General features: G+C 40.1%; 1 protein-coding gene across 2 annotated transcripts in view; it reads right to left on the bottom strand.

Moving 5' to 3' along the window:
* SORCS3 (sortilin related VPS10 domain containing receptor 3) overlaps nucleotides 1-17,654 on the bottom strand; it is a 633,396-nt gene that overhangs the window by 204,586 nt on the left and 411,156 nt on the right. For both annotated transcript variants that reach the window (XM_027597074.2, XM_035724341.1), the window contains exon 5: nucleotides 10,562-10,635. In XM_027597074.2, the coding sequence (XP_027452875.1) occupies nucleotides 10,562-10,635 (74 nt within the window). The remainder of the gene's footprint in view (nucleotides 1-10,561; nucleotides 10,636-17,654) is intronic.

Below are 17,654 nucleotides of genomic sequence, written 5' to 3'. Positions count from 1 at the left end.
GTGATTCCAAATTCATTTGGATAGATAAATGAGTAAGATAAGCCAAGAATATTTTGAAAAAGAAGTCAGGGTTCTATTTTTGTTTTATTTTGCTAGGTCTTGCAGGAGAGGAGACTTGCCCAGCTAGGCACTATGCTGTGTTATCAACAATAATTAAACCACAGTAAGCTCCAGCTCGGGGCACAGAGGACCAACCAATCCAGTAAAATAAAAGCTGACTAATGCCACCAACATCAAAGTACCTAACATGGACTAGAGCTTCTCTTGCGAGAAATCATCAGAGGAAAGAGTTCATGTGCACAGAACTAAGTGGGAACATGTTCACTGGATTTTATTTTACTTAAAAAAAATAGAAATCCCATAAATTCTAAAAATACCCATCAGTATGAATAAAATGATTAACTTACTAAACTGATTATAATATGGTCACAAGATGATATGGACAACTATTAATATGAGATTTCTGAAGCATAATGTCAGAGAATGCTCAGTATTTTTATGCTACATATTACCTAATTTATATACTATATACATAGTATATAGTATATAGAGTGTATATCTAATATATAAAGATATATCATGCATATTATTTAATAAAGCTGCATTACAAATCAGAAAACTTCAGATAATGTTCACACGGTCACAGGTTGAGGACACTATCTGAACATGAAGTAAAAGAAGACATTATAATGGGAAAAATAAAAAGATTTGATCAATTTTTTTAACTGAAAAGTATGTTAAAAATCATAAGGCAATTAAAATCCAAAGAACAAACTGGGAACAATATTGAAACAAAATGAGAGACCATATAAAGAACTCATAATAAAGAAGAAGAAAAAACAGATGGCCACATAAAAGAAATACAATGGCTAATAAATACTTAAAAACATGTCTAAACTCACCGGTCTGACAAGAAATGCAAATTAAAACAAGGAAAATCCATTTTTGCATATTGAATTAGATTACTTTTTTAAATTAAATTTTTATGAGGTGTAGGGAAGTGGTATTTTACTAATTGGAGTGGAAACTGGCATAAACCTTCTGGGGAATAATTTGGCATGATAATATTGAATATATATATATTATTTTGGTATTCTATCTTTAAAAATTCTAATCATCAGACTTTGGACAATTACTTAAAGGTTTTCAAAACAACATTCCAATGCCTTTTTTAATAGTAAAAGTTTAGAAGCAAGATCAATGTTAAATGATGAATGAATGATGAAATTATTATATATCCACCAATTAGAATACAATGCAAATAATACAAGTTTTAAGTTATGTTTGGGAAGTGTAGAGGATGGTACAGGAAAATGTTGAAGTACATTTTTAAAAGGTACAAAATCTTATAAACAGCATGATCTCACTTATGATGAAAACTTAAATATTAATGTTCAAAATTATGATAGGGAAAAAAGTCTATGAAGAAGTACTTGATTTTTTTAAGTGGTATTCTCTGAGCAATGAAATTACAGGTACTTATTTTCTTTTTATTTTCCTGCCTTTCCTTAAATATTTACAATGAGCTTTCATTGTATCTATAATCAGAAAAAAAAAAGTGTTTCTTTTTAAAATTATTTGTGTGGTTTTGGCATTGCCTCTCCATCTTTCCCCATATGTCTAGCCCTTCGTGCTCCAGAATTCTTGTTGGTAAGAGGTTCTCTACAAAGTTCACATGCCTTTCCAAGCTGTTCCCGGCTTGACACCCTGCTATGGACTGATCTGAATCGTGCCCCCCGCCCAAATTCAGATGTTGAAGCTCTAACCCCTAAGGATTAGGGTCCTTATAAAAAGAGCCACCAGAGTTTGCTCTCCCTCTCCACCATGTGAGGGCACAGCAAGAAGGTGACCATATACATGCCAGGAAGAGAGCTCTCATCAGAAACTGAGCATCTGGCACCCTGATCTCAGACTTCCGGCCTCAAGAAATGTGAGAAAATAGGTATCTGTTGTTTATACTGCCAGGGCTATGGTATTTCATTAAGACAGCCCCAGAAGACTAATACACACCCCTAGCCCAAGCTGGAAGAGAACATTCCTCCATTTCTTTAGTGAGCAAAAGGGTGACTCCTCCTGTTCACAACCCTGCATCCAACCTGCATTTTAAAAAGCCTCCAAGCCTTCAATTTGGTGTTTTCTCCTTGGGCTGCTCAGCTCACCATTCTTCTCTTCCTTTTCTCCCTAAGCCTCTTCCTGACCCACCAATTCTCATACTCCCTATTCGTGAGGCTGCAGAACAATTTACTACTATCCATATGTACACTCTCCCCACTTCTTCTTGTAAGGAGGAAGTCCTACATGAGCAATCTGGGCTTCAGGAAGACTACAGTGGTCAAGATGCTCTACTCTACGTGGGGGCTCTCCTGACCCGGCCCTCACAGGACAATAACTGACTCGAATCTCACCCACTGTGAGGACAATCAAACTTGCTCTCCTCTGAAAGTTTATTTATCAGTGAGATTCCACAGTCTCTGAGCTGAATGGATATTCTCATGTCCTCCATGTAATCATCTGGGTGGAATAAGCATTTGGAAGTCATGTATCTCTGATTCCAGAGACACTAGCCAAGGTTAGGGAAAGAAGGAGGAATGGTATTTCCATAGTGTCCTGGAATTTTTCTTACACTGGATTAGGTGAGTAATGTGGCTAATTTTTGAATTCTGTTTAACACATACAAGTATTTTCAGATATCCCAAGGCCTGGTCAAATAATGATGTCTTCTCCTCATAACAGAAAAGTCATTAAGTATATAGCTCCATATGTCCCCTTATGTCCTATTGCTCATAAAACACATATGTGCTAAGCATAATTATCACATGAATCCAACACATCTTGATTTCATTCAAAGTGGTGAGCATTCTGTCTTCCTCAGTGCCCTGGCTGACTACTATGGATAGCTTTTGAGCATTGTATTTGCTCTTAGCATTAACATAGCTCTTCCAAGGCCAGGATGCAACCAGACATACAGCATGGGCAGCCCCCACCAGCAAAGTAGAAACTGATTTCTGCTTGCAAGCTGAGTTTTCACATCTCCCCTCCTGACCTTGCATGTATTATTTTGAATGTAATGCATTTTTAAATTGCCACACCATTTTAAAAATGTAAGGGAGAGCTGAATTAAATATTATTTGTGGCATACCCTGGTTTGCAAAGGGCCTCTAAATCTGATCTCTTATATCAGGTCGATGCCTAAATCCCATTACTTAAGATTGCAAATGACTGTGTTTGCAAAATTGTAGATGCACATTTAGAGGCAGCTTCAAAAATTCAGCCCATAATGTTAACTTTGTTTGAAAAGACCTTGATTTTCCAGGAAGCAATCTCAAGCCATTCTGCCTGTTCCTTAACTCTGTCTCTGTCATGGATAATGTATTAAGAGCCTAAAGATGACTCGCCATGTAGTTCTTCAGGAATCGTACTTTAGGGTCTAAATGAGTTCCTGGATGAATAAAAGGAGCCCATTTTTGAAGCAAAGCATAGGATACAATTCCAGAACAGGTGAGATCTACAGAGTTCAAAATTGAGGTGAAGGTTGTAAGAGAGTTCACATCAACCATGTTATCTCAAGGTAATTACTCCCCATTTTTAACTCCTGCTTCTCTGCCCAATGTCTTCTACACCCACAGCTGCTACTATGCTGAGACGGTAGGTCTAGGACTCAGACACGTGGGAGTTTTTGCCTTAAGTGAAATTAACACTTCTCCAAAAGGGCACGTGCACACTTGTTGTATGACAGATTACCATAAAACGTAGCAGCTAAAAGCAGCAAATATTTATTATCTTCCTGTTTCTATGGGTCAGGAATCATGACGTGACTCAAGTGGGTGCCTCTGCCTCAAGTTCCCTCACAAGGCTTCAATCAACGTGTTGGCCAGGGCTGCAGTCTCAGCTGAAGGATGAGTGGAGAAGGAACTCCTTCCAAGTACGCTCACACAGTTGTTGGCAGGGTTCAGTTGTTCCTTGTTGGAACTGAGTGGCTGGACTGAGGCTCTCTGTTCCTTACTGACTACTGGCTGGAGACCTCCCCAGGTACTTGCCACATGGGCCTCTCCACAGTGCAGCTCCCAACATGGCAGCTTGCTTTGGCTAAGCAAGCAAGAGAGCACACCTGAGATGAAAACCACGGTCTTTTTGAATCCAAATTTCTGAAGTGACACCACCTCTGCCACATTCTATTCACTAGAATCAAGTCACTAAATTCAGCCCAAACTCAAAGGGAGGGGACTACACAATGGCATGGTCCCCAAACAGAGACCATTGGAGGCCATTTTGGAGGCTGCTTGCCACAAGGAGGAAATGCTAACTATAAATAAACTTATTTTTTTACATATGTTATAGGTGGGAATGTATGTTAGCATACAACTTTGATTTTTTTTTTTTTGAGAGAGAGAGAGAGAGAGTGAGCATGAGCTGGGGTGGGGCAGAGGGAGAAGTTGAGAGAGAATCTTAAGCAGGCTCCACAACCAGCACGGAGCCCAATGCAGGGCTCAATCTCATGACACTGAGATCATGACCTGAGTGGGAAATCAAGAGTCAGATGCTTAACTGACTGAGTTACCCAGGTGGCCCAATGTTGATATTTTTAATGACAGGTTTTAAAGATATTCAAAATGTGTGCATTTTGGATGTAATTATTTCCCTTCTGGTGACGATCAAACCAAAAATATTAAACCCTAACAATTACCAATCCCCCTCTTCCATGTTCTAAGGGATGTGTGCCTAACAAATATTACATTGATTTGCTAGAGGAGTGGGGTAAGAGTGATGGGTGGAGAAGTAAAGCCAGAGCCTAGGTCGCCATACATAAGAAAAGCCTGTGATACTTGGGGAGGAAGGGGGCAGGGGGAGGGGAGCTCTGGAAGGGCACTGCTCTGACAGTAAGCCTCTGACTGAGAGCCTATAGAAAGAGAAGGAAAAGATGAGAAAGTAACCCGGATGATCAGGACTTGTGGAGTCAAGTACAGGCAAAGGAGTTTTAGAAAGACTCACTGTGTGCTGCATGATATAATGCTTCTTTGCAACCCATTTAAGAAAATGTTCAGTAAAAAGCAGCATTGCTCTGAAATGCTTTCTGTATTGAATGTGGGTCATAATTACTTAAATGTGACACTCCGCTGAGACTGGGAAAAACACAATCAAAGTTCTTACTTGGGCTACCTAGACACTGGTGCAAGAAAACAATCCTAGATATTAAAGATATATGCACAAAATATTAATGAAACTTATGGTAATCAAAAATGTGAAAATTTCCAATGTCCAATAAAAAGAAAACACAGTAACAAAATATGTATCTTTATATAACAAAGTATTTCATAGACAATTAAAAATGATGGTTATAAAGATTTTATACTAACATAAAAATTGCTATAATAGAACATTAAGAGGAGAAAGAGTAGATTGTAGAAATTCACATGTAATGTGTGTAGGCTACAAATGAATGAGCATATGCAGACAAAAAAAACTGGGGAAAACAAGAATAGAAGCTTTGAAAGGCAAGATTGTAATGAGAAGACTTTTAGTCCGTTGTCTTTTTCCATGCCATCCCTTTCTCCTTTAAAAGGCATTTTCCTGGGACCTCCTCTGTACTTTCCCATTTTCCCTACCCTCCTCCTCACGGCCTTTCTGAAAACCAGAAGAGAGAAGCTGCCGGCACAAATCACCACTAGAAGTCTACAGTGAGTACACTGACCTTAATCAAAGTACAATAGAGGCGTGGAACCCACCCTGCCTGTCCCTATACGCTAGCCACTAATCAGCCTACAACCAGGCATCATAACAGCTCAAAAGAGCAGTCCTCAGGGGAACTTCTTCCTGCTCCTCTAAAAAGGGCTGATCTAAAACCAGTACTACATGTGGAGAAAGGGGAACCCTCTTACACTGTTGGTGGAAATGCAAGCTGGTACAGCCACTCTAGAAAATAGTATGAGGGTCCTCAAGAAGTTAAAAATAGAGCTACCCTATGACCCAGCAATTGCACTACTGGGTATTTTCCCCAAAGATACAGATGTAGTGAAAAGAAGGGGTACCTGCACTGCAAGGTTCATAGGAGCAATGTCCACAATAGCCAAACTGTGGAAGGAGCCGTGATGTCCTTCAACAGATGAATGGATAAAGGAGATGTGGTTCATATATACAATGGGGTATTACTCAGCCATCAGAAAGGATGAATACCTACCATTTACATTGATGTGGATGGAACTGGAGGGTATTATGTTAAGTGAAGTAAGTTAAGCAGAGAAAGACAATTATCATATGGTTTCACTCATATAAGAAATAGTGCAGAGGATCATAGGGGAAGGGAGGGAGAACGGAATGGGAAGAAATCACAGAGGGAGACAAACCATGAGAGACTTTTGACTCCAGGAAACAAACCGAGGGTTGCAGAAGGGGAGGTTGGTGGGGGGTTGGGGTAACTGGGTGATGGGCATTAAGGAGGGCACATGATGTGATGAGCACTGGGTGTTACACACAACTAATGAATCAATGAACACTACATCAAAAACTAATGATGTACTACATGTTGGCTAACTGAATTTAAATAAAAATAATAATAAAATAAATTAAACCAGTACTACATCTACTGACTTCTAATAGGGTTTCTTACTCTCAAGACCAGTCATTGTTGCAGCCCAAACATCCCAGAAAAGGATTAAGAGTTTAAAGTCCCTGATACTTTAGGGTGTATTATTTTATCAGAACACACTCCTGCAGTGATGGCAAGAAATAGGAACAAAAAAGACCCTGATCTTTCAGGAGACAGAATAATGAAAGGGCAGTTAATAGGAAGAGATATTGGAGACATTCTTTCTCTCCTTCTCAAGGCTATACAAGCAAATTTCATCAGACCAGAGGCATGTAAAGGCCAAGCAAGTTATACCAGAAGAAGGGAACACCTAGGGAGGGTGAGGGGCCATAAAGGCAAAGACGTGAGCCACAAGTATTCACATTGGATGTGCAAAGAAAACAATCTTCCCACTGCAGAATGCACCTGTCTCTTAAATATCTCCAATGGAAGAGTGGAAATACTATTCATTTGCAGCCCAGTAGGATATTAAAAAACAAACAAACAAACAAACAAAAAAACAAAAGAAAACACATACTTTTTCCCCATGACAGCTTTGCCCAAGCAGACAAGAAAGGGATTATGTTAAGACACTTTCCATAGTGTCTTAGTGTCCATATCCCAAGATACACTCCACTTTTGTGCTCTGCTTGCAAATTATAATTGCTAAAGCAGATGGGGTGATAAATGGGAACATAAGACAGGCCTGGTAATCTGCCTGTTAACCAGGTATCAAATGAGTGAAAGGGTCACATATAAAGAAGGAGTTTTCAGGTCAGTCAGTACTATTCTTTGGGCATGCACTGGATAGCTGAATCACTCTATAATGTAAGATTCCTAGGTGACCTCTCTTGATGGGGTTAGAGCATCTGGAATTCACAAAGAAAATTTTACCTCCAGATGAAGCTTTTATAACTGCTGCTAATAAATATTATGCCCCATGCCCTGCCTAACTCAAAGGCACTGTAGGGCACTAAGGAGGAAATGGAAAATAATGGCAGCCCCTGACTATTCCCAATACACGTTCATGGCCATTACAGCAAATATGAGGCATGTCTGGTTGGTTCTTCCCCCTGCACCCTTGGCAAAGATCACTTCTGGATCACAGTGTTTTTCCTACAAATCCCCTCCAGGTGCTATTTTCCATCAACTGAAGGCAGAATGAAGAAGAAACTTTATATTCACAAAGGATCCATCCCTAGACGACTACAAATCTCCAAATTATAGATAACAATATCTGGGCGATATTACTCTGAGCTGCACGTACACTCTCTGTCTACATACAAGATAAAAGTATTAACATCATCCTTCATCTCAATGTCTTGTTTTTAGCATGCCTACACTCCTTCCAGTGTGTCCCCACTGTCCCCAACACTTCACTGCACCATCTCTCCCAGAGAAGTAGTTTTAGGGCTTTCTGTTGTTTGATTTGTTTTGACTGTACCACTGCCGCCGCACAAGAATTATGACTCAAAGAGTAGAGGGCAGTAGAGGTTAGGATGAGAAGTGGACCTTTCCGAGTAAATCAGATCCAATCAATTGTTAGCAGATGTCCACAGGTATACAAATCTCATCATGCATGGGATACAAATTTGTGTCCCAGAAAAATGATGAATCACTTAGGTGTCATGGTCTTTGGAAATGCCAATAAGCATAATTCTTAATGATTTACAACGTACAAATGATTAATGTGATATGAAATTGAAGAGATGAAAGTGACAAATGTCCAACTGATCATATCTGGTCCTTTATAGAACCTTATGAAATTGACAAGAAGAATCTTGTTCCCATTATACAGATGAGGGAACCACAGCTTGAAGAGTCTTCATGTCAGCCAGAGCAGGGCTCTACACCAGACAGATGCACACTTTGTCTTTTTTCAAGGAGGTTCTGAGGTAATGTTTCTACACCCAACCCATACAGGTCATGTCTCTTCAACACAAATGGTTTAGAGCTTTAGACAGACATGGATTTTGTCACTGGGGGAAAAAAATGTCTGTATAAAGTGAGCTCTTCCACTGCAACTCCTATGACACCTAGAAGAATAATCATGGCAATTATACATCAGAAACGAAGAAGTGATAATTACGAAGATGGAATTGCCAGCTACCACTTGGCTAGCCAGCACAGGCACTAACTTTTATATTTCCCCATGGGGGCATATATGAAAGAATCACAGAGTGCAGGAGAGATGAAACACAATTATCAGGACCTAGGGATTTATTCTTTCCACTACACAAAGGAAAGGGGAGGGCAGACTGCAGCTGGAACCTTCTCTTCTTGCTCTTTGCAAAACATAGGAAAATGCTGCCCCTCGTCCACTTACTTTAATTTCCCTCAGAAATGATGACAAGGCTTATCCAGTCTATTGTACTTTCCTTTTCCATCAACTTGACTTCCTAGTCAGCCAACAGCCTCACCATCTCAAGAGTTTGTTCCAGAAATAGCAGAGGGCTTTTTTTTTCTTTTTGAAGGACCTGTGAGTGATGGCACGCCAAGAAACTGGTACCTTTTGGCTGAGCAAAAGGCTCTAGTCACATAGCTGGAATATCAGAGAAACAAATACTTCCTTTTTCTGCCTTAGTTTATTAAAAAATCTTAATAGTTCTAAATACAGACCCAATAATAAGTGTAATAACAGTACAGACCAAATAATAGTTGGTCTGAAAAGGGCAAAATAAGTGGGGACAGTCCAGGTGTTGAGTCAAGAGCACTACCCCCCCACTCACTGTGTGCAATCAGTAGGTTGGTACACACTGTGTACTCACGGGATGCTTCTGCAGTTATCTTTCTGAATTTTGGTCATAATTTTGTATGTACACAGGGAACTGGGTGGAGTCATTGCTTTCAAAGATGTTGGTGTGACTATATATATGTACAAAGTACTCATCACCATCCACACTACACACACACACACACACACACACACACACACACACACACACACACAACACCTCCACCTTATATAAGACAAAAATGGCCATCTTGTGACTTTTTAAGGGCACTGAACTAAGGTGCTTAAAAAGAGATAGAAAATAGGGACTACTTTCAAAGATTAATTTTGGTTTTGTTTTAATTAAGCATATAATTAAGCATATTAAACACTTGGGTGCATGCTTCTTAATCTCTATTCCTTTGGCTATACCTCTGCTGAAATGAAAGCAAGATACAAGTAAGAAGACTTTTCACATTGCAGCAGGGAAGAATAAAATATAAAATTATACCAAACCACGTTTAGCTTGCTACAACCAAGGTAAAAATAGCACGCACGTATAAAGGAACACCAATTAATAAAAACACTTTCTGATAGGCGGAGGGCTAATTTTCCACTTGGAACATATACTCACTCTTTAAAAAAGGCTTTTCAGAATGTGCTCCACAGAAGCTGTTCTGAAGGATTTATCATGTGTGACATGGGAAAAGGATTCTTTAGTGAAATAAGTTTAGGAGGCCTCTTCAGTCTCTGGGTTTCTCCAGAGTCTTAATTATCCTAACATGAATCCTGCATCTTCACTAAGGCAGAGTTAAATAATCATTACTTAAAATTGCTTGACCATAGAAACACTTAAGAAAGGAGAAGCATTTTGTGGAACTAGTTTTCTTCAGAGTACACTTTAGGAAATACTGCTTTTAGAATAGGTACACAAAATATATACTTCTCCCAAACAAAAGGAGATTAGCACCCAGCTAAGAGCACCTGGTCATGACCTTCTCATGGAGCACCCTAGCCCAGTGCGTCTCAAACTTTAACGTACACCTGAATCACTAGGGACTGTGTTACGTGCAGACTCCTACTCAGGAAGTCTTGCCTGAGACTCTGCATTTCTAACAAGTTCCCAGGTGATGCTGATGCTGCCAGTCTGTGAACCACACTGAGTAGCAAAGGGCTAGAACACACGTGTCTTCAAGTGCTGAAGGTGTCTCCAGTATTATCCTGAGTGCTATGCTCTCTGATAATTCTGTATCCAAGAGGGTAGTGGGTCTGCAGATGGGACTTACCAGTAAAACCTGTTGGGTGTGATGCGTTCATGCATGAGTTGCCACCGTCTTCCAAAGTCCATGGAGCTGTAGAGCTGCAAAACAATGAATTGAGGAAAGCATAAGCCTCAAGGGCACAGGTCAACATAAATACACGTGGCATCCCCCTGGATAAGGACATTCTAGTGCACCAGAGTGCCGACCTCAGTTGGCATCCATTTTATCTAGATAAAAGCTATGAATATGACCATGCCATGCTTATCATGGTGACTTCTGCACCAAGTAGGTGCTAAACATATATCCAATCGACCAATGATTTTGAGCTGAGTGTAACTCCTTTCTGATGCCATCCATCATTCTCTCCTTCAGGGGTAAAGCCTTTCATAAAATTCTTATTTTTCTTCAAATTCCTTGATATCTTTAGCTCCATTCAAAACAATTCAGCAAAATTTATTTAAAATTTATTTACTGAATAGCTCCTACATGTAAGGCACTCTGGTGGACATGAAGATAAAGAAGAGGTAGATTCTGTGTTCTCAGGGAAATAAAACACATGTAAAAATACTCATCTGCTGGTATCTGAGCCAATATTATGTATAAAATATTGCGCTGTTCAAGTTTTATCGCTCACTGCTCCTATATATAATCTAAATGAAATGGACTCTTCACTACCAAGGAGGATACCACGCTTGTTTATAGTCCTAGGTCTTCACAGAGATAAGGCCATGCTTACGCCTAAGTAAGCATTACACAAGCGTGGGTGGCTCCCTCCATGCAACCTTTTCCAACCAGTCCAAGCCACTCATCTTTCTCCCTTCTCAATTCACTGCACTCATCTTTGGTTTCCACCGAACACTTATCATGAGGTAAAACGTGGTTATGTCTTTCGGATTCATCTGTACTATTTAGTTGTGTTTATATTCCTTCAATATATATGGAGTTCACCAGATATCTGTTGAATAAATCAATAATGAAAATGGGCATGTAAGAATGGATAGTAACTCATGGAATGAGAAAAAAATTCTAGAAGAGCCTCAAGACTTTGGAAAAATAAAGAAGAACCCCAGCATGGCTAATAAAGTCAGATTCCAAATTCACTTACTTTTATGGATGTAGAGTCTGACTCCTTTTTAACACGTAAGAGAAAGGCCAACATTCCTATCACAGACTAGCCAAGAGTATGGAGTTTATTTTCCATTGTATGCCTGGAAGTATAATAGCTCTGACTGATAATGGAAATAATGGAAATAATAATAAAAAGAGGTAGACTAGAGATGGCGGAGGAGTAGGAGACCTAGATTTCGTCTGGTCTCAGGAATTCAGCTGAATAGGGATCAAACCATTCTGAACACCTACGAACTCAACAGGAGATCGAACAGGAGAGTAGCAACAACTCTCTGAACAGAGAAGTGACCACTTACTGGAAGGTAGGGCGTGCGGAGAAGTGAATCCGAGGCGATATTCGGGAGGATAGACGGCGGGGGAGGGGCCTCCGTCGGCCGCTTCTGGCAAGTGATAGAGCCCCGGAGCACAAAATCGGACCTTTTAGAAGTTGGCTCGGTGGAGGGACGTCGCTGCAGTGGCTAAACGGGGGGTGGAATCCTCCCGGGACAGTGTGGTCTCAGGAGCCTTGGGGTCACAGAGAGACCGGGGGTGCCTGAGTGCGCCAGAGCTCCCAGGTATCAGAGCAGGGAAGCCGGCTGCAGAGACGGAGCAGAGTCGCGGGCTCTCAGCTCGGGGTTGCCATAAACTGTGATCTGCGGCCGAGTCGGGGCACGGCTCCCCCAGCAGGGACCCAACAAGCAGCAGATCCGGGGAGACTCCCCTTCCTTCCCGGGGAGGAGCGGTGCGGGAACGCACTGCAGGGATCTGCTGGGTTTGGAGACTCCGCGCGGGGTCAGGTGCCAGAGATAGCAACGCTCGATCACAGGCCGGGTGAGCACGGAGTGCGGCCGGAGACCGGGGACACGGAAGTGACTGCTTTTCTCTGGGGGCACACTGAGGAGCGGGGCCCCGAGTTCTCAGCTCCTCCGAGTGGAGATTGGGAGGCCACCATTTCTGCCCTGGTCCTCCAAAGCTGTACCGAGAGCTTGCAGGGAACAAAAGCTCCTGAGACCAAACCGGAGCAGCTTCCTTAGCCCGGACCAACAAGGGCGGGGCAATTCCGCCTCCGGCAAAGACATTTGGAAACCACAGCAACAGGCCCCTCCCCCAGAAGATCAACACAAACAGCCAGCAAGGCAAGACCAAGTTGATCGATCAAGGAGAATAGGAGAACTCCAGCGCTAGGGGAATACTGCACATAGATTCATGGCTTTTTTTTTTTTTTAACCATGATTCATTATTTCATCAAAGTTAATTTTTGTTGACTGTTTTTTTTTATTTTTCTTTTTCCCTTTTTCAACCAACATCTTATAAATCCCTTTTAAAAAAAAAAAAAACATTTTTTATTTTTCATTTTTAGAGTCATATTTTATCCCTTCATAGTAGTTACCCTTATTTTTGGCATATATATATATAAGTTGTTCTCTCTTTACAATTTTGAGGTACAGTTTCTTCTAACAGATCAAAATATACCCTAAATCACTAGTGTATGGATTTGTTCTAGTCTCCTGCCTGATCACATTCTCTCCCTTTTTCCTTTTTTTTTTTCCTTAAATCTTCTTTCTTTTTTCAAACTTATTTTACCAAGTCCTTTTCTAAAATCTTTTATAATTTTCATCTTTACAGTCATCTTCCATCCCTTCATTGTATCAACCCTTATTTTGTACATATATGTCTTTCTTCCTTTAAAATTTTAGGAGGCACTTTTTTCTAACAGACCAAAATACGCCCAAAATCTAGTGTGTGGCACTGATCTATGCACTAGCCTGATCACATTTGATCATATTCTGCCTTTTTTGTATTGTTTTGTTTTTGTTTTTATCTTTTTTTTTTTCTTTTTCTCTTTCTTTTTTCTTTCTTTCCCTTTCTTTTCCCCTGGTTTCAGGTCTTTTCTGATTTGTATACAGTATATTTGCTGGGGACGTTGTAAACCTGTTAGCATTTTGTTCTCCCATTCATCTATTCTCCTCTGGACAAAATGACAAGACGAAAGAAATCACTTCAGCAAAAAGAACAAGAGGTAATACCGTCAGCCAGGGACCTACTCAATACGGACATTAGTACGATGTCGGACCTAGAGTTCAGAATCATGACTTTAAAGATACTAGCTGGGCTTGAAAAAAGCGTGGAAGTTATTAGAGAAACCCTTTCTGGAGAAATAAAAGAACTAAAATCTAACCAAGTCGAAATCAAAAAGGCTATTGATGAGGTGCAATCAAAAATGGGGGCACTAAATGCTAGGATAAATGAGGCAGAAGAGAGAATCAGCGATATAGAAGACCAAATGATGGAAAATAAAGAGGCTGAGAAAAAGAGAGAGAAACAACTACAGGATCACGAGGGCAGAATTCGAGAGATAAGTGATATGATAAGACAAAACAACATTAGAATAATTGGGATCCCAGAAGAAGAAGAGAGAGAGAGAGGGGCAGAAGGTATATTGGAGCAAATTATAGCAGAGAACTTCCCTAATGTGAGGAAGGAAACAGGCATTAAAATCCAGGAGGCACAGAGAACCCCTCTCAAAATCAATAAAAATAGGTCAACACCCCGACATCTAATAGTAAAACTTACGAGTCTCAGAGACAAAGAGAAAATCCTGAAAGCAGCTCGGGAGAAGAGATATGTAACCTACGATGGTAGAAACATTAGATTGGCAACAGACCTATCCATAGAGACCTGGCAGGCCAGAAAGGACTGGCAAGATATCTTCAGAGCACTAAACGAGAAAAATATGCAGCCAAGAATACTATATCCAGCTAGGCTGACATTGAAAATAGAAGGAGAGATAAAAAGCTTCCAGAACAAACAAAAACTAAAGGAATTTGCAAACACGAAACCAGCCCTCCAAGAAATATTGAGAGGGGTCCTCTAAGCAAAGAGAGAACCTAAAAGCAGCAAAGAGCAGAAATGAACACAGACAACAGACAGTTAACAGTCACCTTACAGGTAATACAATGGCACTAAATTCATACCTTTCAACAGTTACCCTGAATGTAAATGGGCTAAATGCCCCAATCAAAAGACAAAGGCTATCAGATTGGATTAAAAAACAAGACCCATCAATATGCTGTCTGCAAGAGACTCATTTTAGACCCAAAGACACCCCCAGATTGAAAGTGAGGGGGTGGAAAACCACTTACCATGCTAATGGACACCAGAAGAAAGCTGGGGTGGCAATCCTTATATCAGACAAATTAGATTTTAAAACAAAGACTCTAATAAGAGATGAGGAAGGACACTATATCCTACTTAAAGGGTCTATCCAACAAGAAGATCTAACAATTGTAAATATCTATGCCCCGAACATGGGAGCAGCCAATTATATAAGGCAATTAATAACAAAAGCAAAGAAACACATTGACAACAATACAATAATAGTGGGGGACTTTAACACCCCCCTGACTGAAATGGACAGATCATCTAAGCAAAAGATCAACAAGGAAATAAAGACTTGAAATGACACACTGGACCAAATGGACTTCACAGACATATTCAGAACATTCCATCCCAAAGCAAAGGAATACACATTCTTCTCTAGTGCCCATGGAACATTCTCCAGAATTGATCACATCCTAGGTCACAAATCAGGTCTCAATCGGTACCAAAAGATTGGGATCATTCCCTGCATATTTTCAGACCACAATGCTTTGAAACTAGAACTCAACCACAAGAGGAAAGTCGGAAAGAACTCAAATACATGGAGGCTAAAGAGCATCCTACTAAAGAATGAATGGGTCAACCAAGAAATTAAAGAAGAATTAAAAAAATTCATGGAAACCAATGAAAATGAAAACACAACTGTTCAAAATCTTTGGGATACAGCAAAGGCAGTCCTGAGAGAAAAGTATATAGCAATACAAGCCTTTCTCAAGAAACAAGAAAGGTCTCAAATACACAACCTAACCCTACACCTAAAGGAGCTGGAGAAAGAACAGCAAAGAAAGCCTAAACCCAGCAGGAGAAGAGAAATCATAAAGATCAGAGCAGAAATCAATGAACTAGAAACCAAAAGAACAGTAGAACAGATCAACGAAACTAGGAGCTGGTTCTTTGAAAGAATTAACAAGATTGATAAACCCCTGGCCAGACTGATCAAAAAGAAAAGAGAAATGACCCAAATCCACAAAATCATGAATGAAAGAGGAGAGATCACAACCAACACCAAAGAAATACAAACAATTATAAGAACATATTATGAGCAACTCTATGCCAGCAAATTAGATAACCTGGAAGAAATGCGTGCATTCCTAGAGATGTATCAACTACCAAAATTGAACCAGGAAGAAATAGAAAACCTGAACAGACCTATAACCACTAAGGAAATTGAAACAGTCATCAAAAATCTCCCAAGAAACAAAAGCCCAGGGCCAGATGGCTTCCCAGGGGAATTCTATCAGACATTTCAAGAAGAATTAATACCTATTCTCCTGAAACTGTTCCAAAAAATAGAAATGGAAGGGAAACTTCCAAACTCATTTTATGAGGCCAGCATTACCTTGATCCCAAAACCAGACAAAGACCCCATCAAAAAAGAGAATTACAGACCAATATCCTTGATGAACATGGATGCAAAAATTCTCACCAAAATACTAGCCAATAGGATCCAACAGTACATTAAAAGGATTATTCACCACGACCAAGTGGGATTTATCCCTGGGCTGCAAGGCTGGTTCAACATCCGCAAATCAATCAACGTGGTACAATACATTAACAAAAGAAAGAACAAGAATCATATGATCCTCTCAATAGATGCAGAAAAAGCATTTGACAAAGTACAGCATCCTTTCTTGATCAAAACTCTTCAGAGTATAGGGATAGAGGGTACATACCTCAATATCATAAAAGCCATCTATGAAAAACCTACAGCGAATATCATTCTCAATGGGGAAAGGCTAAGAGCTTTTCCCCTAAGGTCAGGAACGCGGCAGGGATGTCCACTCTCACCACAGCTATTCAACATAGTATTAGAAGTCCTAGCCACAGCAATTAGACAACAAAAAGAAATCAAAGGCATCCAAATCGGCAAAGAGGAAGTCAAACTCTCACTCTTTGCAGATGATATGATACTGTATGTGGAAAACCCAAAAGACTCCACCCCAAAATTGCTAGAACTCATACAGGAATTCAGTAAAGTAGCAGGATATAAAATCAATGCACAGAAATCAGTGGCATTCCTATACACCACCAACAAGACAGAAGAGAGACAAATCAAGGAGTCGATCCCATTTACAATTGCACCCAAAACCATTAGATACCTAGGAATAAATCTAACCAAAGAGGCAAAGGATCTGTACTCAGAAAACTATAAAATACTCATGAAAGAAATTGAAGAAGACACAAAGAAATGGAAAAACGTTCCATGCTCATGGATTGGGAGAATCAACATTGTGAAGATGTCAATGCTACCTAGAGCAATCTACACATTCAATGCAATCCCCATCAAAATACCATCCACTTTTTTCAAAGAAATGGAACAAATAATCCTAAAATTTGTATGGAACCAGAAGAGACCCAGAATAGCCAGAGGAATACTGAAAAAGAAAAGCAAAGCTGGCGGCATCACAATTCCGGACTTCCAGCTCTATTACAAAGCTGTCATCATCAAGACAGTATGGTACTGGCACAAAAACAGACACATCGATCAATGGAACAGAATCGAGAGCCCAGAAATGGACCCTCAACTCTATGGTCAACTTATCTTTGACAAAGCAGGAAAGAATGTCCAATGGAAAAGAGACAGTCTCTTCAACAAATGGTGTTGGGAAAATTGGACAGCCACATGCAGAAGAATGAAACTGGACCATTTCCTTACACCACACACAAAAATAGACTCCAAATGGTTGAAAGACCTAAACGTGAGACAGGAGTCCATCAAAATCCTAAAGGAGAACACAGGTAGCAACCTTTTCAACCTTAGCCGCAGCAACTTCTTCCTAGAAACATCACCAAAGGCACGGGAAGCCAGGGCAAAAATGAACTATTGGGATTTCATCAAGATAAAAAGCTT

Source organism: Zalophus californianus, chromosome 15, assembly GCF_009762305.2.
Source record: "Zalophus californianus isolate mZalCal1 chromosome 15, mZalCal1.pri.v2, whole genome shotgun sequence".
Lineage (NCBI taxonomy): Eukaryota > Metazoa > Chordata > Mammalia > Carnivora > Otariidae > Zalophus > Zalophus californianus.
Note: the sequence above shows the minus strand (reverse complement) of the source record. Positions and strands in the feature narration are given on the sequence as shown.